The following is a 23,616-nucleotide window of genomic DNA, read 5'->3' as shown; positions in this document are numbered from 1 at the left end:
GGAAAGAAAATTGCTCAATTCCCCCATCAACACAGTCAGTGCTGATGGGACAATGCCTCCCGCAGTGTTATTGTGTTCTGCAGGTAGGGTGGTGAGCAGGGAGCCTTCCCTACCAGCAGAACACAATGAATACTGCTTGCAGCTATAGCCACCAGCAGTAATTGAATGTAAAAAATCTGACAGGCTGGTTGTACTGAAGTCGAACGATGGCTTGACTTGGGTGCAATCAGCCTGCTCATACATGGAACGAATCATGGCTGGCCCCTACTGAACCAGCTAAATTTCAATCTATGTATGGCCAGCTCTACATAAAAAAAAATGATAATTATTTTTAGGAGAAACACAGACCTCTGGGATATCTGCCCTGCACCTTTAAGTGGATGCAAAATATGCTAGATTACCATCACACCCATATGACATCCAATTAGTAGATTTTCATTTGAACATTCGTACAAAAATACATTTAATGACTTGACGATTGTCAAACAAAAAGTATTTCAACATTTCATTTGTTTTTAACATTCGTTTGTGAAATGAATGTAATTTCCCAAATTAAATCACATGCACTGTTAGGCCTCATTCACGCGGGTGTACTACAGTGACTACCCGTGGGAGGACCGCGTTTGGCCAAACGGGGATGCACAGGTGTCCCGTGCAGGCAGTCCCATTCATGTCGATCGGACGCAGCTGCTGTCAGCATCCCAGTGTGGGCAAACCCGACCCTCACACAGGTGTAAGCTGTAGTATGCCCATGTGAACGAGGCCTTTAATTCATTAATTTGAGAAAAATATTTCATTCTGCTCCTTCAAATTGCTTGTCACTGCAATCGAGTTTGACACCACTAACATTTGAAAAAATCTAAAGAAACATTTTGAACAAAAATCTACTTTTTTGTAGTAACTCTAATTTTATCTAGTTCAACAGTAAAACCACTTTTGCAGCCAAACTGGGATAACACCTACTTCATATTTGTTACATGTTCCAATTCAGCATAACATAAAAAATATTTAACAAATTGCATTTAGGTACCATTTTCTGAAAATTCCAGCACTGTAAAATGGGGCTGGGGGCAGGAGAGCTGTGTTTGCAATAATTAATGTTGCAGTTTAGGTATGCTTTTTTTTTTTTTTTTTTTGCATAGTTACGTTGGTCCAGCTTGGAACAATATAAGTATGCATGTGACATGCCTGTGGGATCCCCCTTGAAACTGGAAATCACTAGTAGGCACTGCCTCTCCAGTAATTTCCACTAGCTTCTGGGTGCTGTGCACATGAGGTCGCTTGCTTGGCACGTGAGCCATTCACAGGACACCTTGCATTTTTCTGAAAGAATGCAAGGCATTCTCTGATTGGATGAAGTGAAGTGGTGATGTCACAATCTACACCTAGTCCAATAAAAGAGCTCCTTGCATTCATTGAAAACAATACAAGGCATTCTGTGAAAGGCGCAATACAGTAGGGCAGCCACTTGGCAAGGAACCTGGAAGATAGCAGCAATCACTGTAGTAGCAGCGCCCACTACAGTAATTTCCAACTATTACAGAGATTCCACAGGGAGGGAGCATGTATATGTACATGTATGTAACAATATATCTATACAAAAATATGCATACCTAAACTTTAGCTTTAAAGTGGTTCTAAAGTCAATTTTTTTTTTACTTTAATGCATTCTATTCTGTTAGAGCAGTGAGAACTATAGGCTCCTGCTGCTGTCGATCAAACTCCTGGCTTACTGGAGCTGTGTGTGTGTCTATGGATGCACATAGCCTGGATTTGAAGTGCACCTGCATGGGTGCACACGGCATGCTAAGGGGGCACTTGGATTAGGAAGGAGGGGAGAGCGTCGGCAGGGAACTCCAGAAGAGGAGGTAAGAGACCACTCTATGCAATACAACTGCACAGAGAGGTAAGTATACCCTCCTTTTTTTAAAAAAAGCAAAATAAGAATTGCATTTAAGCCTTGCACACACTTAAGGCTTCATGTACACTGCTGCTGGTAAACGGACGTTGAGTAGCAGTTGGACGTTTTTTTTCAGCTGCCCCTGAACTTTCTTCTATGTTATCTTATCAGTACATGTACACAGGGTCGTTTATAGTCGTTTCTAAGCAGTTGAATTTAGAAGCATTTTTTGGATTGCAAAAAAATGCATTCAGGACCGATGTTCAGAGGCATTTGAAAAGCCAAATGCCTGTAACAGCTTGTAAAGTGTGTAAACGCGGTAACCCGTGTTTAGCCGTGTTTCACTTACAGGCATTTTTCATTTTTGACAATTTGCAAAACAAAAAAAAAAAAAAAATGCCTCTAAGCGCAAACACGACTAAATGCTGCTAAACGCGGCATGTAAACATTGCAAAACTAACGTTTTTAAACGTCAGTTACTATCTGTCAAGTTAAATCATTCAGAAGAGGTTTCAAAATGTCCCGTGTACATTAAGCTTAACAGTTCTTTTTCGTGCAAAAAAAATCTGACATTAGTACAGCGATCTCCCCCGCTGAGCTATTGTGTTCTGACAGCCCCCCGCCAGACCACTCCAATCAGCGCTCTCTGCCATTGGCTGAGAGCGCTGATTGTGAGTCAGTCGGCTGCTGGTTTTCCGTGCCAGACCGACATGCACACGAGCTGAATGTCGGACGCTGTTTTTTGGTAATGGCAAATGTCTTCGGACATTAAGCCCATGTGCACCCGGCTTTAGTATTACTTTTTACCCCCTCTGTACTGTACTGGTAGATATCATCTCATTAATTGCAAACTAGATTTAAACACTATCTGTTCTAACAAAGGGTTAAACATTTAGTAGCTGGGCTAATCCATCGTATGTTAATGAGAAATGGATTCAGCCAACCCCCAGCCTTTCTATTGGGCCAGATCACAGTGAATTTCTTGAGAAATGTTTGCAGTCAGCCATGACACCTTCTCTTAAGAGACTTTCAAAAAGGTAAGAAATATATTCATTTTTTTTCAAGTTTTAGCCATGCTGTGTGAAGGGGAACACATGTGAATGGGTTTTCTCAAATTTAACTGCAAAAGTGAAAACACTTTTAAGATGCAGAATGCACAAATGCAGCATACAGCACTTTATACCAACACATTACAGGTTTCATAGCAAACCTTTTTTTTGTATGTAAGCGTATTTTTAGGTATTTTTGTTGTTTTGCAAAATCCTTGAAAATGCATCTTGTGGAGACCACTTATTTTAAAGTGGAAGTACACCCTCCTATCGTTTTCAGCCAAGGAAGCTGCCATTTTGGCCTCTGTTTAATCTCCATCTGCCATGATGCTGCACATGTGATCAGTTATGACACCAGCTATTGGATGATTTGACAGTTTGAGAGCACAAACAAATGTGACAGTTACATTTCCGGCACGTGCTGGGAATGTAACTTTTTTTTGAAACTTTTAAATCGATGGGTTTACTTCCACTTTAATATGTAAAACGGCATAATGCTGAATATGTGCAAATGCCATATAGCAAGGTTAACCAAGGCAGGGGGTGTGATTAGGAATGGTCCTGTACTGCTGCAAGCTGCTGATAACACCAGCAACTGATAATTCCAGGAATGTTACCACTGAGCATCTTACAAACACAAACACGCTGACTGCACACATGAAAAGAGCCATACAAAAGTCTTAAAACACAATTACACGTCTATTACGAAGTATATGTGTACATATTGCATGAACTTAGCAACTGAAAGTCCTGTGCACAGTAAGCTAATTCTTGACACACCAAATTGTATAGAAGCCATAAAATAAAACACAATTAAAAAAAGTATCAACTGCATGTATCGTTAAAGTTTTAGGTGTATCTAGGTTCATACAGTATAAAAATACATGAATAATATATACAAGGGGTCTTCAAAAAGTTTTTGCACTTGTATATAATAGTTAAAACTGCGGAAACTTTTTGAAGAATATATTATATATATATATATATTACATAAAGGAAGTGCATGCACACAAAATGCATAACAAATTGTTATTTGAATACTAGTATATACAAGTTGTAAGTATGTTGATATTTTACATATTAATATAAATCCTCATCACTTCTAGTAGAACTAAAGCCCCCCCATTTTTTTTTTTTCCCCATTTTGGATATAGAGAAAGGGATGGTTACAAGCCCTGTCTTTTTTTGGCCATCTGTGTCCCATTGAGGAGATTTCCCTTCATATCCTGTCCCATAGCCAAAAACGTAAGGAGAAATCTCTGCAAAAAGATAAAATCCCTGGTTGTCACCAGAACTGGTGTCCCCATTGGAAGATTTTCCCTCTAGTCCTGTTCTAGTGACAACCCAAAATTTGGAATTTTCTTTCAATTTCACTCTGCTAATGGTAAACAGGACAAATAGGGCTCCTTTATACTTGTGGTGCCCTCTGAAGAGCATTCCGTGTTTAGATTGCTTTTCCAAGGGCATTTGACAGGCGGTGGGGAGGTGTTTTATAACCTCCTCACCCCCTAATTTGACTCTGTAAATGTAATTGCATGTATTGCTAATGGTTGCGTGGTGGCTGAGACGCAACATCATTGATGTGAATGGGCGAGTTTGTCTGGTGGTGCCACCTGTCAAACTCTGCAGTCCAAGTTGAATATGCCATGGCATGTGAGCAGCCCTGTTGGGGTGTAATGTTAAAATTTGACAAGCAGCCTGAAAATCTAGAAAAAATAGTTTAGACTTTAGGTATATTTTAAAGTTCTTTGTTTAGTGTAGTGCGGTAAAGGCTGTCACTGTCTCTGCTCTCTGGAATCTACAATGACACAATTTAGCCTTCTCAAAATGTGTGTTCCAAGCTATTGCCCTGAGCCTAAAACCACTTGCATTCTATTACTTGAGTTTAAAATATTATCTCCTTTCTCTCACCTTGCCAGGACTCTGGGTCACTCCAGCGCTGTGCTCATGCTCAAAACTCTGAACCTAAAAGATTTGCATGATTAGGTACTTTAGGGCTAGGCAAAGTCCAGTGATGATAATATGGTCACACCCAAGGCAGAGGAGGGACTTGATGGTGTAAAACATTGTAGACTGTGAACTTCTTATACTGCAGGGTCAGAGCACTAATAATGTGGGTGTGCCAAGAACATACCATAACAGTATTTGAAAAGACACAAATCTAAAGTCATGTGGCTTCTAAGGGTTCATTCACACTATGTGCAGTAACCTGCATTTTTCTGCACTGAATAAACACAGCTCATCATTAGTGCACAAAGAAAACAATTGTTTTCCATGTGCTTCATTCATATGCAACACTGGTGCGATGTGCAGTGTGGAAAAATGTAACGTGCCTCTATTTTTACACACTAACCGCATGTCAGCATACAGCAGTGCAGTGACATGAATGAAGTGTCACTATGAAAAAACAGCAAAAATCAATAGAAAAATATAGCAATAATAAGCAATGTGATATGCTGGAACACACATCAAACTGCTCCCTGCTGGAGCTCACATTTGCCCTATCCTGCACAGCAAAATGCTGTATATTACAGTGCGAGCTTGTGGGCAGGACCAAGAAGGTAGTACCCAAGTTAAAGCGGAGTCCCACCCAAAAATGGAAGCTCCGCTTATCTGACTCCCGACCGCCTCCGGTGCCACATTTGGCACCTTTCGGGGGGAGTGTGTCCCCACTTACGGAAGATCACGCCGCGGCGCGATCACTCGGAGGTTCTGCCCCCCTCCTTCTTCCCCCGCCATCGGGCCATTCAGAAAGCGCAGCATGCTTCGCGCATACACAGTAGGGGACCGGCTGTGAAGGCTTCATTGCCAGGTTCCCTTACTACCAATTGCAGTGGCAGCACCTCAGAGCCGATGGAAACATCGGCTGGGGTGCCGACATCGCTGGATTTCAGGACAGGTAAGTGTCCTAATATTAAAAGTCAACAGCTACAGTATGTGTAGTTGCTGACTTTATTTTTTTGTTGCTCTTTAAGGAGACGGCACATAGAGTCTAGATATGGTTGACAGTTAATGTATTAATAAGTTGCAGGTATAAGGGCCCTTTCACACTGGGGCGGTTTTCAGGCGCTATTGCGCTAATAATAGCGCCTGCAAACCGAACGTGCCGCTGCTTTGTCCCAGTGTGAAAGCCCCGAGGGAGCGGTGCGCTAGCAGGATAGTAAAAAAAGTCCTGCTAGCAGCATCTTCGGAGCGGTGAAGGAGTGGAGTATACACCGCTCCTTCACCGCTCCTGCCCATTGAAATCAATGGGACAGCGCAGATATACCACCGGCAAAGTGCCTCTGCTGAGGAGCTTTGCGGTGGTTTTTAACCCTTTCTCGGCCGCTAGTGGGGGGTAAAACCACCCCGCTATCGCCCGAATACCAACGGTAAAGCGCCGCTATTGTAAGCAGCGCTTTACCCCCGCCCCAGTGTGAAAGGGCCCTTCAGGATAACAAGATGGGAAGCGATCTGCAATCACTAGCAATAGTAATATGGTTGTAGCAACCATGGCAGAGCACTTGAAATAACAGTTTCAGGCCCTCTTGTAGTAACACTTTTATAGTAACAGGTACTAAGAGGAACAGTTCAGGACTTTGAATGAAGCATATGACAGACCATAAAATATGTAGGCGTATTTATTATCAAAAAGTATATCTAGCACATAACATATACATGCAGAATTCATATATGTACAAAAAATTGTCAGGAAATATATCTAGCACATAATGTATACATGCAAAATTCATATATGTACAAAACACGAATACATTGAATATATGTATAAACACACATATAATGTGTTGGTGTCAAAGCACGTGCCAGTGGCCGGTATACAAGGATCCCGGGACAGGCTACCTTGGATCTCTGTTTGGACCGTATTGTATGTTCTGCTTATTAGCTCCACGTAAGTTTTGTAGGATTGGACATTTCCTTTTCTTGTTATTATACATATTTACATTATCTCTGAGGTTTCTCATTAGATTTATTGGTCTTTTTTAGACATGCTGACGCATTCGCCCCTGAAGAGTGGTTTATACCATGAAACGCGTCGGACCTATTTAGGATGCAGTCACGACTTCAATCTACCATGTTCTTTTTATATTCCTACAGTTTTATTTATCAATACTTTATACTCATCATATGGAGTCTTGTATACCGGCCACCAGCACGTGCTTTGACACCAACACATTATATGTGTGTTTATACATATATTCAATGTATTCGTGTTTTGTACATATATGAATTTTGCATGTATACATTATGTGCTAGATATAGTTCCTGACAATTTTTTGTACATATATGAATTCTGCATGTACATGTTATGTTATACTGTTATGATATACTTTTTGATAATAAATACGCCTATATATTTTATGGTCTGTCATATGCTTCATTCAAAGTCCCGAACTATTCCTCTTAGTAACCAATATAGGGATGGAGACACTTTTTTTGTGCCTCATTCAAAGTCCTGCCCATTTTTTTTCTTTCATGCATAGTAACAGGTACAGCAGTACTGGTGGTAACAGGTTCAGTATTGCTGGTGGTAACAGACACAGTAACTCTGATGTGCAGCGGTATATCTTCAGCACCACAAGGTTTTACACAGGCATGGCCTAATTTACTGGGGCTCCATCTGCAGGAGGGGTGGCTGACTGGCAGGGTGGTGGCACTTGAGGGAGCAGAAGCAGTACTATGAAATGGTTCCAGGGACCGGTGAGTAGGAAGGCATCCAGTGGTGTCACTAATCTCTCCCTACTCGCACAGAAACCTTTCCCCAAAGCTCTTTGTCCCTGACAAGCATGGATCCTTTTTCCTACACTGTCCACTCTCAAATGCACACCATATCCATCAGAGTACAAATATCTATTAATGCTGCCCATACTAAAGATGGCCGTGGTGGCAGTGTCCAGTTGGACAGTTGCTCTCCTGTTGACTCCTCAGGAGTCTGTAGAGGAACAATGTTCCTCTCAGCCTCCCCTCTATCTGCAAGTCGTCACAGCAACACAGCGCCACATATAGGATGGGGGGAGAAACTGCACCTGCCTACAAGCCAATGTGAACATAGCCCTACATTTACGTTCTGCAAGTATGACCAAAAAACTGCATGAATAATAAAACCATACTTTCTTTTGCCTCATTGCACTTGCTGCTGTATGTAAAATATGCATGGCCACCTAGGTTGGATTGACACTGTTCTGTGTTACATAGTTACATAGTAGGTGAGGTCGAAAAAAGACACAAGTCCATCAAGTCCAACCTATGTGTGTTATTATATGTCAGTATTACATTGTATATCCCTGTATGTTGTGGTCATTCAGATGCTTATCTAATAGTTTCTTGAAACTATCAGTGCCCCCCGCTGAGACCACCGCCTGTGGAAGGGAATTCCGCATCCTTGCCGCTCTTACAGTAAAGAACCCTCTACGCAGTTTCCAGTTAAACCTCTTTTCTTCTAATTTTAATGAGTGGCCACAAATCTTGTTAAACTCCCTTCCGCAAAAAAGTTTTATCCCTATTGTGGGGTCACCAGTACAGTATTTGTAAATTGAAATCATATCCCCTCTCAAGCGTCTCTTCTCCAGAGAGAATAAGTTCAGTGCTCGCAATCTTTCCTCATAACTAATATCCTCCAGACCCTTTATTAGCTTTGTTGCCCTTCTTTGTACTCGCTCCATTTCCAGTACATCCTTCCTGAGGACTGGTGCTCAGAACTGGACATTATCCAGTTTTATCGTTTTATCTCTCAAGTTAATTCCCTTTTTAATGCATGCCAGTAATCTATTGGCTTTGCTTGCAGCAGCTTGGCATTGCATGCCATTGCTGAGCCTGTCATCTACTAGGACCCCCAGGTCCTTTTCCATCCTAGATTCCCCAAGAGTTTCTCCCCCTAGTGAGTAGATTGCAGTACATCCTTCCTGAGGACTGGTGCCCAGAACTGGACAGCATACTGTAGGTGCGGCCAGACCAGAGTCTTGTAGAGCGGGAGAATTATCGTTATATCTCTGGAATTAATCCCCTTTTTAATGCATGCCAATATTCTGTTTGCTTTGTTAGCAGCAGCTTGGCATTGCATGCCATGCAGCATATATTGTAATGCCATTATGTAGGCGTAAATGAGCCCACAGTGTTTTCTATTTCCAAAAACAATAAACTGCAGCACCAGTGTGGAGGGGACAAAGGCTGGGGTACCCAATCAGAGAGATTTTCACACACAGTCCTTGGAGTTGTACAATAACTTGTATTATTATTATATAGAGATTAGCAGTTCTCCAGGAACCACTACTCAGACAACAGAGTGCTAGTAGTTCATACAACTTCCAGTATGACAGGCAGTAATGGTGCCATATTATTATTATAGGAACCTCTCCCTGCTCTGTTTATAGGGTTGCCACTTTTTCTTCAAGCCAAAGCCGAACACTTTAGCACCACCATGAACAGTGGGTGTTTTGCGTTAACAGTTGAACCTGGACAGAAGGGGCGGCGGGGTTGGCATTCGCTAGAAAAAAATTGGCTGCGTTTCCCTGTTGCAGCTGTGAAATCCGACTTCTCCTCCTCTCCCTCCTGCCGGAATTTAGCTGCTGCAGGAGGAAAATACAGTCGATTGGTTCTAGTTATTTTAGTACTGTCATCATCATTATCACCATTATCCTCACCATCTTCCCCTATATCATCTTCATTTTTATCCTCTCTACTGTCATCACCACGATCATCCTCAACATTATTGTTATCACCCTTATCATATCCGCTATAATGTCATCATCATCCTCACCATTATTATACTTATCCCTATCATTATTTTCTGTATCATCATCCCCACCATTACTTACCCCATTACTTTAAATTATCATTGTCATCCCTGTCCTCATCCTTCTATCATCATCCTCATCATTTTCCTCTCTACTGTCATCATCATCCTCATCCTTATCACTTTTTTTACTCTCCTTCCATAATCATCATCCTCATCACATGTCTTTATCATTTTCAGTCTCTGTCCTCACCATCCATTATTATCCCCCTCACTGTCATCCCCTTCCTTTATCATACTCACCATAACTTTCCTACTCTCCTATAATCTCCATTATTCTCTATACTGTCATCCTCCGCCTTCTCCTCATGATGACCTTTCTCTCCATTATTTTATAGTGTCTTCACCCTATTATTCCCTCCCCCCAGCCCTGGACTCACATTGAGTGATGTGATGAAGTAGCGCTCAGCTGCTAGGGCCCAGGGCAGACAGGAGAGGCCACTGGGTGGGCGTTCAGTCGGCAGCACAGGAAGAGGAGCATGATGGTGGCACCCCATCTTGCTTATTGCCCAGTTGGGTCACTCTGCGCTCATCTCTGGGACTGGGCAAGGGTCAGGGGCAGTGATACTCTTTAGGGGTCAGAGCCAGCATGGATGGAGAGAGCAGTCAAATGTTTCTGGGGATCGGTTCTCTCCAGGGTGATGAGGATTAGGATGGAACTCAGGAGAGTGGGTTTGGAGAGAGGACCCCTCCTCTACTTCACCCTCCCCTAGCTGTCCCCACAGGGGAGAAGGCAGGCAGAAGGGGAGAGCGGACAGCAGAGAAAGCTGCAGACGGCAGGATTAATTATCACTGCATTCAAGGATACCCCCCCATGGAGTTCCCGCACTGGCTCCAATCATCCATCCAATGGACAGATACCTGAGGGTTGGGACTGGAGGTATGCTGCTGTGTCCAGGTTTCAGAAACCCTGGCACAACTGACAAAACTCGGACTGTCTGGGTCATTCTCATACAGGTAGCAACCCTATCGGTTTACTCTCTCTGACAAATGGGCTATCCATCCCTCACCTACCAAAAGCTCCAGATGCACACGAAGAGTCCCCCACCAAGGTGGCCATCAGAGGTCTGCAGAAGTTGCAGTGTCCAATCAGACAGCTGCAACCTCTGTAGCAACTACAGAGTAAAGCAGGGATATGCAATTAGCGGACCTCCAGCTGTTGCAGAACTAAAAGGTCCATGAGGCATAGCAAAACTCTGACAGCCACTAGCATGACACCCAGAGGCAGAGGCATGATGGGACTTGTAGTTTTGCAACAGCTGGAGGTCCGCTAATTGCATATCCCTGCTATAAAGGAACACTAAACCTCTTAAGGCTCCGCTCCAGATGTACAGTGGGACAGCGCCACCTACTGGATGGAGGCTAAGTTGCACCGATATGGGAACCAGTCTCATAGAAAAGAATGAGATTTCTCTATGAAATGCATTTTTCTGCAACAAAACGCATTTGTTTAGCTGCATGAAAATGGACAAGTAAGACTAGGCCCTTTTGCTTTTTATAATACCCAAGAGTATTTACAACAGAGTGTCTTCTGTTTTGTTTATTAGAATGAAGCCTGCATTATTAGCAGGGCCATCCTTAATGTAGGGCAAACGGGGCACCTGCCCTGGGCCCAATCTTTGGGGGCCCAAGGCAGCTGCCGATTGAGCCCACGCTATCCACAAATTGGGGCCCTGATGACAGCATTGCAGAGCGCACAGAGGACATGAGAGGCTTTTTTCCCAGGCAAGCCAGCAGAGGGGGCCAGGAGCTCTGACCCTGCCCCATGTTGCCTGTATACTGAACAAAGCGTCTGTAGTGATCGAAGTGGGAGCCCCGCCCCCAGACCTCTTTATTCCCGAGCCAGTATAGAGGGGGCAGGGCCACAAGCTCCATTGATGCCCAAACCCCGCCCCATGTAGCATGTATGCTCGGGAGGGAGCAACTGTAGTATGAGCAGAGATCAGAGTGGGAGCCCTGCCCCGGATGGCTGGGCAGGTATATCCATACACCAATAGAATGCCTGACTGCTATCCTGAAACCCTGAGCTGTGTCATTCAACTGTAAAGGTGTGCATTGCTGAAAGTTCTCTTACTGTCTCCTGTAGTATGTCCGCAGTCTCTGATTGTCTCCTGTACTATGTCAGCAGTCTCTGAGTGTCTCCTGTACTATGTCCGCAGTCTCTGATTGTCTCCTGTACTATGTCAGCAGTCTCTGATTGTCTCCTGTACTATGTCCGCAGTCTCTGATTGTCTCCTGTACTATGTCCGCAGTCTCTGATTGTCTCCTGTACTATGTCCGCAGTCTCTGATTGTCTCCTGTACTATGTCAGCAGTCTCTGATTGTCTCCTGTACTATGTCCGCAGTCTCTGATTGTCTCCTGTACTATGTCCGCAGTCTCTGATTGTCTCCTGTACTATGTCCGCAGTCTCTGATTGTCTCCTGTACTATGTCCGCAGTCTCTGATTGTCTCCTGTACTATGTCCGCAGTGTCTGATTGTCTTCTGTACTATGTCCACAGTTTATGACCGTCTCCTCTGCTATGTCCCCAGTTTCTGATTGTCTCCTGTATTATGTTTTCAGTCTCTGACGCTCTCCTGTAGTATGTTTGCAGTCTCTGACCCTCTCCTGTAGAATTTGTATTAATGTGCCACTTTACTTGCTCAATTATTTGGGATTGTTGCACTGCTCAGTGAGCAGTAATGATGTGCTGTGATCTCTAGAAACCAATCAACAAGCAGTAATAATGTGCAGTAACCTCTAGCAACCGGTGAGTAGTAAGGATAGGCTGTAACCTCTGGCAACCAATTTCAATCGCTGCATGATCTGCTGCAGTAAACTGAATTTGAGTCTACCTGCTATTTCTTTGTATGTCTCAGAATGGGGGGGCAAGAAAATGTTTGCCCAGGGCCTAATCAATATTAAAGATGGCCCTGATTATTAGGCCTCTTGCACATACACATGTGAAAAAACTACACTTGTAGTCATGTAGCTTTTTTTTTTTTTTTATTGCAGCAATTTACACACTTACATGTTTATACACTAGTATATATGAGTGTATATGTGTAAATTGCAGCACTGGCAGGAAGAGGATGAAGAATATTACGTGTGTAAACACATATACGCACATTTACATGCCTATATACATGCATGTCCAAGGTCTTAACATAAATAAAACAGTGTTTTTACTCAGGATTTTTCTGCCAGCAAGATCCTGCATGTAAACATCAAAATAATTTTGTGTGCAAGGGGCCATGTCATGAACACTGCTGCACTTGTTCTCTTATATAGAGCTTAAAAGATCAAAGTATATCTAAACCTAAAACATTGACAAAGAACAGGGTGTGGTTGAAACAAACAAAGTTTTTTTTTCTGTGTTCTATTTCACTTCCTGTCTTGGAGGCACAACAGGAGGTAAAGATAAATCCTCATTTAGACAGTTGTCACTAGTACCATTGTAAGATTTCCCATCTATTCCTGTTTTGGTGACAACACAAAATCTTGTACTTCCTCACATATCCATTCTCATTGACAATGGTCACCAAAAAAAATAAAAAGGGTGATACTTCCTTCTGGACACATTGGGGGTTATTAACTAAGACTGGAGCATGCAAAATCTGGTGCAGCTCTGCATAGAAACCAATCAGCTTCCAGGTTTTATTGCCAAACCTTAATTGAACAAGCTAGAGTTAGAAGCTGGTTACCATGCACAGCTGCACCAAATTTTGAGTGCATCAGTTTTAGTAAATCTCCCCCATAGACAGGTCTGAATCTGCAAGTAATCTTCGATTATAGCTGCATTATTGCACTTGCAACAAAAACAATTGAGTACATTCTGATCTATTTTTTTTTTTTTTTTTATTTGCGCTAACATTTATATTTTTGAGGCAAACTTTTGAGGTTTCCGTCCTTCTACGTTTCAAGTAGAGTACTTCCTGGACCTTAGAAGATGGGCATAAACCCTGAAAGCTAGTCCTGAAAATCTGAATGTTAGTGCAAATAAAAAAAAATTATCACAGACAGTGCTTAAACTGGAAGAGACATAAGGGGAGATTTACTAAAACTGGAACACTCAGAATCTGGTGCAGCTTTACATGGTAGTCAATCAGCTTCTTGGTTTCTATGCGGAGATGCACCAGATTTTGCACTCTCCAGCTTTAGTAAATAACCCCCATAGTGAACGTTGGATACTGTTGTGTTTGCAGCCTAAGGTAGGTAACGCTACATAAAAGTTATGTAGTGATATGTCCCCTGAAACTTCTCGGTCCCTTAACAGTCACATTAGCTGATATAACATGGTTACAATTACATATTTGCCATGCCTTGAATGGCCACGGTTATTCAACACACTCATCACAGCACTCTTTGCACTTACCTGCTCTCTCTTCTCCAAACTGCTGCACAGCACCTGCCATGGAGAGGGGTATTTAAACATCCTAGGCTTGCACACACCACCGGGCAGCTGCCAGGGGTACCCGGATACTTGGCAGTTGGGACGATCAGGAAACAACAGGAGCACTGGCAGGGAGCTGTCCTAGTCCTACAGAACAGATCTCAGCGTGAAACAGAAAGGCGGAGAAACAGCAATGACCTTGTACATACTCACTGCAAATATATCTCACATAAGTGCCCTTGCAATAAAAAAAGAAACTTTATGCACACCAACTAACTATAAAATAACTGGTGACTGAATGTATTCCTTTTTTTGGAATCTACTTAATTCTTACCATAATATGCATCTCAACAATAATTATTATTTTAATAAAAACAACAGCAACTCTTACTCATGCAACAACATTATTTATTAAATCAATAAAGTTGTAGGAGAAACTGACATTAAAATGGTAATTTTTCATCTTTCCATCTATTAAATCTTTTGCCTTTGTTGTTTGGATAGTAAAATATTTTTTTTCCTGCAAGTAAATGCCTTATACAGCTCACTTCCTGTTTCTTCTCTGGTTAGTAGCCTAGGCTTATGACATCATGCACAGCTCTCTCTCTCACTCTCATGAGAGTTAGCCAAGAAGGCAGGGGGGATGAGTCATAGGAGGGCCAATGACAGCTGCAGAGCTGGAGGTGTATGCATGTGTGTGTGTGTGTGTAAATCCAGGAAGTGAACAGGCAACAGTATCAGCTATGAACTACTATGAACTACTAATATGTGAAGCAATTTGCTGCAAAAAGGAGGATCTTGTTTCATTTTGAATAGATTTTCTTTTACATTTTTCAAAACACAAAGTACAAGTAATAATATAAAGAAACAAGTTAATATGACCGTTGCACAATTAGAAGTCAATGATCTAGCCACCAATAACACTTTAAACATGTCATTTAAGACATTTAAACATGTATAGGGTCCTTAAATAAGTAAGACATTAAGATAATGCTGCAAAGTGAACAATAACTGTCTGAGGAGGAGTAAGGCGACTGGCGAGACACAGACCAGGATACCAGGATGTGCTGCTAGGTCCAGTCCATAAGATTAGTCTGCTTCAGAGAAGATTTTCAAAGATACAGGAAGTGGGACTTTTAAGGTACCAATTGAAAAAACAATATATTTAAAAAATAAATCCATTTTATTTGAATAACAATATGTTTAGAAGAATGAGGGGGGCAACTTGGTGGTAATGGATCGCACCCAATATGAAGCCATGATTATGGATCTTCTTAATAACTGAAGTTGGTAAAAGAGGGTATCTGAAGGGTTTGTAAATAACATTGCTGTACGTTTTAGAAAACTGATAGGTTCTGCATATCATAAAAACTTGATAAATAAAAAAACTTGGGAGTTCCTAAACATTGAATTTCCAAAAACACCCATGCTCCATGCCTTGCCCAAGATTCATAAGAACTTTACCCGTCCCCCAGGGCGACCTATCGTCTCCGGAAATGGATGCCTCACAGAGGCTGCCAGCCAACTGATGGATGACTATCTCCATCCCCATGTGGAGGCACTAACTTCATACATATGAGATACCATGGACCTTTTCAAAACCCTAGATGGGATGCATATCCCTGAGGGAGCTTGGTTGGTAGAAATAGATGTGGTGGCCCTCTACAACTCCATCCCCCACGAGATGGGGGTTGGCGTTGTGGAGGGCTTCATTTCGGAACGTGAGAGAACATCTGGACCATACAATAGATTCATTCTTGACCTTCGCTTCATATTGACGAATAATGTTTTCTCTTTGGTGGCTCCCACTACCTCCAAGTGCAGAGGGTGGCAATAGGGACCAAATGTACGCCAACCTGTACCTGTGGGGGTGGAAGCGGAACCTTTTTTATAGGGAGGATATGCTGGAGTTCCTTAATAAGATACTAATTGGGCTTTGTTTTATTTATGACATTTTCTTTACATGGACAGGGACACAAGACGAATTGTTCATCTTTTTTGAAACCCTTAAACAAAATGAGTTTAATCTAAAATTTACATTGGATTTCCATCAGGAAAGCCTGAACTTTTTGGATATCACAATTTTTGTGAATCAAGATGGCAACCTTGGATCTACACTATTCCGTAAGTCAACTGGTGGAAATTCTATCCTGCATGCAGGTAGCTCTCACCCTATTCAGTTGTTGATGAGCATCGCTTATAGTCAATATTTGAGGATAAGGAGAAACTGCAGCAGAGATATAGACTTTGAAAAGGAGGCTAAGGCACTACAGCTGCGCCTTTAAGAAAGAGGGTACAGCAAAAAATGCCTTAAAAAAACCTATAACCAAGCTAAAAATCAAAACTGGGTGCATCTGATTCATGATAAAAATAAAAGAAACATGAGGTGGGGGTAAGATTGATTACCCGCTTCTCAGCTCAAACAAATTAGTAAAATAATGAAAAAATAGAGGGCAGGAGGCGGAGCCTAGCGGAGCAGACATGCATTGTTAGAGCTCCACACCGCTGAGGAGAGAAGAGAAGGACAAAGCGGAGCCTGCAGGCTCAAAAGGTATCCATTTGAACCTTTTTGCCCCAGGGAACAAACTGTGAAAGTTTGGGCAGGAAATATGGTACTGGGAGGAAACCGTGGCAGAAATAAAAATCACCTCACAAAGAGCTCACAGGCACTCACTGCAGCTGAAGCAGCTCCAGTCACCTCACAAGATACAGCATCAGGGCGCTCTCACAGACAGAAAATGTCACAGCAAGACTCTCCATTTGAGTCAGATACAGAACAAATCCTCTCACAAACTTCTCCACAAGCCTCCTCAGCATCCCCAGTAATATTATTACAATTTGAAAAGATGCTTCATAAGGCTTTAAAACAAACCTCAGACCAAATAACAAAAAGCCTAACCAAAGAAATAAGAGAGCTGGGAAACCGCACCGCAGCCTTAGAAATAAAAATGGATGAAGTTGAAATTACAACCCAAGAAAATATAACAGAATTGGAACAATTAAAAAAAGAGAATTTAATACTTCAAACTAAGCTCGAAGATTCCGAAAATAGAGCCAGACGTTCAAACTTACGCATAAGGGGAATACCTGAAACTGTGACAGACCTGCAATCTACTATTACTGCTCTATTACAAGAACTAAAGCCAGATATCCCTATTGAACGTTTAGAACTGGACAGAGTTCACAGAGCCCTCACAGCCAAAAAGAAAGATGGACCCCCACGTGATATAATCACAAAATTTCATTATTACAGAACGAAAGAACAAATACTAATTGCTGCAAGAGAAAAAAAGGAACTTAATTTTCAAGGACACAATTATCAAATTTTTGCTGACTTATCCCAACTTACTATTACTAAAAGACGATCCATGAAACCCCAACTAATGGAACTGCAACGCCACAACATTATGTATCAATGGGGCTTCCCCTTTTCAGTCAGATTTAACTACCAAGGTACAGTTTACAGAAGCAGATCAGCAGATAAACTACAACAAACCCTTTTAAAATTAAATCTGACAGAACCCACAAGCAGCAACACTCCCACACGCAGAAGAATGGCATCATCTTCACCTTCAGGCAGCACACAGAAAATTTCAGAACAAAATGGGAATCATCATTCTCACAAAAGAGGCCGTTATGCTACATCATCCATGGACCAAGAAGATTCAATGGACTGACATCCTAGTTCCTGATATCTCTTCATTTATTATACTAAGAGATGGTTCTCTATAAAAAACCTATATTTATAACTGAATGTAACTGCATTCTGATAGTCACACACTGTGTGGGATCATGTTACATTCCAGTTATATTTCTTATTACTTCTGATTCATATAGCCTTAGAATATATAAGTGAAATAAGGAAATTCTTGTTCAGTTATATATTATCAGGTAATAACAATAGATTTATTACTTTTTAGGACAAATATGTTCAATAATCCAGAAGTAATGGAAGCTTTTTCTTTCTTTTCTTAAAACAAATATATTATTACCTAACTAGTTCCTAGAATTATGTTTTTGTTTATTCTAATCTGAAGCAATACAACCTCAATTTTATGAGTTAACATATCTAAACAGTTACGTATGAATAAAATATGTAATTGTTTACTCTAAAAGGGTTAAAATCCCAAAATAATTCAAACTATCTTCATCAATACCAAAGTTATTAACAGTACCTTTCTAACTGAATTATTTAGCCTAGGGCAAGACTAACCATATACAACCACCCTGGAATAAATAATTTCAACAAAAACTATATTCTGCACTCCAATTAATGAAACATCATTTTGATGTCTTTTGACATAGCACTTCTCTCCTGTAAGCGGAAGATCCGTGTACCCCCATTAGCCCTCCTCATTCTCCCAACCATACTATGTGGGAGTGTGACGAAGGCACTTATTCCCCTGAGAGAGATATTTATTCTCTTTCACGGGTAAAGTGTGATTACTTGCAAAAAATAATTTATACAATGTATCATCTAATCTCATATGTTTTTTGTTTACTCTTTACTCCAGAATTCACTGGTTTCTTTTCTATCTATTCATCTCTTCAGTCCACACAGGTTGATCTGCGCAGTCAGCTCTGCATAACAAAAAGTAAGTCAAAACTATTTGATCTATTGCCATGGCACCACTGAATATACTTTCCCTGAATGTTCAGGGAATAAATGTCCCTCAAAAAAGGACCAAAGCCTTCCGTACTTTCCATAACAAGAAGGCTCACATAGTATGCCTCCAAGAAACACACTTCACCAAAGATTCTACTCCAAAATATATTTCTCCTTTTTATCAACAAATTTACACGGCTTCTGCCTGTACCAAGCAAAGGGGAACTCTAATTGCATTTCACCGATCCACACCATTCACCTTATCATCAGAAATTAAAGACCCAGAAGGTAGATACCTGATACTCATGGGTTATATAATGGATACAGCAATCACGGTGATTTCCTACTACGCTCCTAACAAACAACCTACACCATTCCTCTCACATATATTACAAGTGATTAATACACACAAAATAGGAACAGTGATAATGTGTGGGGATTCGAACCAGGTCCTCCTCCCATTTCTAGATAAATCACCTTTTACACCATCCAAAATAACCTCTAGATTACCTTTTTCTCAACTTCTTTCCAAATACAATCTGGTAGATTCATGGAGAGAAAGTAACCCAATGAAAAAGAAATTCACTTATTTCTCGCACCCTCATCAAACCTTCACCAGAATAGATCATATTTTTCTAACAATAGGAATGATACCAGAAATTATTGCATCAGATATAATTCCGATTCCGTGGTCTGACCATAATGCAGTATACACTACTATAGCCTCAGCCATACCAAAAGCGCATGACCCAACGTGGTACTTACCGGACATAATGCTCAAACACCCACTACATCAGATGGCCATTGAACAAGCTTTAAAGGAATACATATCAATTAATAATACAACAGACATCTCCCCAATAACACTGTGGGAAGCTCATAAGCCTGTCTTGCGTGGTACAATACAAAGACAAATGGCACTATTTAAACGGGAACGCAAAAATCTAGCAAAAAAACTAGAACTCAATTTTAATGCAGCCTACATATCATTTCAAGATAATCCATCTCAGAGTACAAAATCTCATCTGGAAAAATCTAGATTGGAATACGATCTATTTCTCACTGAGTCCGTTGATAAATCCCTCAAACGCTCCAAACACAATTTCTACATGAATACAAACAAACCAGGTACATATTTGGCTCGGGCATTAAATTCAACTAACAAATCTTTCAAACCAATACGTTTGAAATTATCAAAAAATGTTTACACTTGTAATCCAGTTAAAATAGTCCATAAATTTAACTCACATCTCGCAACTTTATACAAGACAAACAATGAATTTAATCCTACAGAGGCTGAATCCTTCTTCTCAAAAATTACCTTACCTGAGTTATCTCAGAATCAAAAAAGCAGTTTGGATGAGCCTATAACTATAGATGAAGTTGCTAACGCCATAAAAGACCTAAAACTTAACAAAAGACCAGGCCCAGACGGCTACTCGGCTTTATACTATAAAACATTCTCAGAAATACTCTCTCCCATTCTCACTGAAACTTTTAACAAACTTCTAGATGGACATTCTTTTCGGCAAGAAACACTAATGGCAATTGTTTGTATGATCCCAAAACCCCTTTCTGATGATACTTCCTGTGTGAATTATCGGCCTATCTCTCTGTTAAACCTCGATATTAAATTATTAGCAAAAATAATAGCAAAACGCCTCAATAGCATTATAGGAAAATTAATACATAGAGATCAAGTAGGCTTCATGCCAAATAGACAGGCAGGCGATAATATACGCAGGGCAGTGTTATTGGCACATATTGCTAAAAAACGGAAAATCCCTTTATGTTTTCTATCTCTAGATATTAAGAGGGCATTTGACACAGTATCCTGGCAATATATGCAATATTCATTACAAAAATGGGGTTTTGGACCCCACTTTTTAACATGGATCAAAGCATTATATAATAAACCCAAAGCCTATATAAAATATGCTGGATACAAATCTGAAGCCTTTAATATCGAAAGAGGTACCCGACAGGGTTGCCCATTATCTCCCTTATTATTTGCCCTTATACTCGAACCCATGGCCCAATACATCAGAACAAACCAAACTATAACTGGCATTGAAGTAGGAGGTATTACACACAAATTATGTATATTTGCAGACGATATATTACTTTTTCTATCATCACCACAGGTCTCTGGTCCTAACTTAATACCAGCTCTTGATGGGTTTGCAGCCCTATCCGGCCTTATGATTAATCCTAAGAAATGCCTAGTGCTTAATATTTCACTCACAAACATGGAATTGATCCCGGCTAGGGCTGCACTCCCATTCACATGGGCAGAAAAATCAATCCCATATCTTGGAATTCATTTAACAGCATCTCATTCTGACTTATTCTCAACCAATTATCCTCCTGTATTAAGACAGATCACAAATCTAATAAAACAATGGTCGCAACTTCCTTTATCCTAGATAGGGAAGATTAATGCAATCAAAATGACTATTCTACCCAAATTGCTTTATCTATTCAGAGTCCTCCCTATTCCAATTCCTTCCTATTTTTTGAGAATAGTACAAAAAAGAGCAACTTCGTTTATATGGGGCTCTTCTAAACCACGTATACCTATACACACACTACATCTTCCCAAAAATAAAGGAGGCCTGGGATACCCTAATTTTACTAACTACTACAGAGCAGCACATTTGGCCAGTCTGTCCAAATACCATGCAAAACAGGAAATCCCATTATGGGTATTTATAGAGGCTTCAGAAAATGACCCTCTATTAATATCAAATTTATTATGGCTTGATCCTAAAGACCGCTTTAAAATTCATAATCCCATAACTAAACACTTCTTATCTCTCTGGGATAAACTAAAAACCAAATATCAGTTACAATCTCCACAAAATCCTCTCCTTTCTTTTATCAGAAATCCGGCCTTTTATCCGGCATGGATCTACCCAAATTCTTTTAAAGCTTGGACAACATCAGGCATTCAGACACTAAATGACTTCATAGCATCTAAATCATTCCTTTCATTCCCATCGCTTAGAGAAAAATATGATCTACCAAACTCTGAGATATTTAGATATCTCCAAATCAAAAATTTCTATACACCATTCCTAAAGGGGGATACACCATTATCCCAATTATCCATTTTTGAATCAATCTGTACAAAAGATCCATTTGCTAAAGGTACAATTTCATCACTTTATAATCAATTATATGGAGTAGCAAATCTTAATAGACCCTCTTACGTTCAGAGGTGGGAGGAGGACCTGGGACGAACTTTAGAAGACACGGACTGGTCTAACATATGGCTCACATCTAAATCATCTTCACCCAACATCTTAGCACTGGAGACAAATTATAAAGTCCTAACTCGCTGGTACCTTGTACCCGCTAGAGTGGCAAAATATTCACCTAATACCTCAGCTCTTTGTTTTCGAGGATGCCCAGAAATAGGCACATATTTACACATATGGTGGACGTGCCCAGTAATCCAAACCTTCTGGAAGGAAGTCTTCGTGATTGCATCTAAAATATTTAAAAAAATAATACAACCAGATCCATATTTAACTTTACTTAATCTAAAACCGGAATGGTTAACACTCTCTCAATTCAAACTTATGATCCAACTAATAACGGCTGCAAAACAAACAGTGGCCAAGGCATGGAAATCTCCTACATTGGTACTAGCAGAAACAATTCACAGAATGAATAATACAATGTCCCATGCTAAGATGGTAGCCATCGATCAAAATCAAATTCCAAAATTTGAAAAACTTTGGCATCCTTGGATAGAACAACAGTTCCTGTCAAACTTCAATGACTCTGTCCTGTTGCCATGGTAACAGATTAAATGACTTACAGAGACACCCATTCTAAGGCTTCAAAGAGAACTAAAATGAATAATAAACTGACGAGCGGGACAACCTTGTGGACCATACCTCTACCTTTCAACCCTTTTTCTTCTTTCCTTTTCTCCACCTTACGATTAAAGCTCATTATCAGAATTTATTTGACCTATATACACTCTACTTGTAAACAATATGTATAGTAGGTATAAATCATTTAAATACCTACAAAAGTAACTAAGGAAATTATATATATCTTTAATTTAGGTTTACGTGAACCCAATGTTTAATATTTGAAATTTCATGATATTTACCTATATAAACCCTACTGTAAAACAATGAGCTTACTTTATAGATCCTTGTAAACTTACTTTATGTATCTTTATAACATTGTATACTCAATAAACTTCTTTTGACAAGGAAAAAATATTGGTATCTTTTAATGGCTGATGAGACAGTATCAAAACATCTAAAAAGCTACCCTGAGATAACCTTTAGAAGATCAAGGTCAATCAGGGATGGTCTGGTCCACAGTCATTATCAATCCAAAACAGTAAATAAGAACAAACGCAAGGGAACATTTCCCTGTGGGAAATGCAACTTCTGTAGATTCATTTATGAAGCCCAGGAACTTACATTACCCAATGAACATATATTTAAACCTAGATTTTTGGCCAATTGACAATCAATAGGAGTGGTGTACATTATGTTAAGCGGTTGTGGAGCATTCTATGTGGGAAAGACGAAAAGGCCATTTTTTCACTGTATACGTGACCATGTTTCCTTGGTTTCAAAGTCAAAGATGGAAACACCCATTAGTAGGAATTTTATTCCATAAATTTGATCTGTCTAAAATGTATTTTTTTTTCTCTAGAATACCTACCACTAAATGAAAGAGGAGGGGATAATGACAGGTTGCTATTGCAGCAGGAAGCCCGCTGGATTCACAGCCTGTCAGCTTTGAAACCCCCTGGATTAAATGATGCCTTCAGTTACAAGCCATTTTTATATATGGCTCTGCTTTCTGTTTCCTCTTAATCCACTTCGCTCAATCCATTCCAGTAGACAGATTCAAATCGGTTTAGGC

At 40.5% G+C, this 23,616-nt stretch overlaps 1 protein-coding gene across 3 annotated transcripts in view; it reads right to left on the bottom strand.

The window, feature by feature from the left end:
* The window catches only part of MISP (mitotic spindle positioning), a 245,276-nt gene that overhangs the window by 89,353 nt on the left and 132,307 nt on the right, over nt 1-23,616 (bottom strand). For 2 of the 3 annotated variants that reach the window (XM_073594047.1, XM_073594049.1), the window contains exon 1: nt 14,094-14,305. In XM_073594047.1, coding sequence (XP_073450148.1) covers nt 14,094-14,153 — 60 coding nt within the window. In that variant the 5' untranslated portion in view covers nt 14,154-14,305. Of the gene's footprint in view, nt 1-14,093; nt 14,306-23,616 lie in introns of those variants that run through there. The other variant, XM_073594048.1, reaches the window with a different exon arrangement.

The sequence above is a fragment of the Aquarana catesbeiana genome, linkage group LG01 (genome assembly GCF_042186555.1).
Source record: "Aquarana catesbeiana isolate 2022-GZ linkage group LG01, ASM4218655v1, whole genome shotgun sequence".
Classification (NCBI taxonomy): Eukaryota; Metazoa; Chordata; class Amphibia; order Anura; family Ranidae; genus Aquarana; species Aquarana catesbeiana.
The sequence above is the reverse complement of the archived record's forward strand: the minus strand, read 5'-3'. Positions and strand labels throughout refer to the sequence as shown.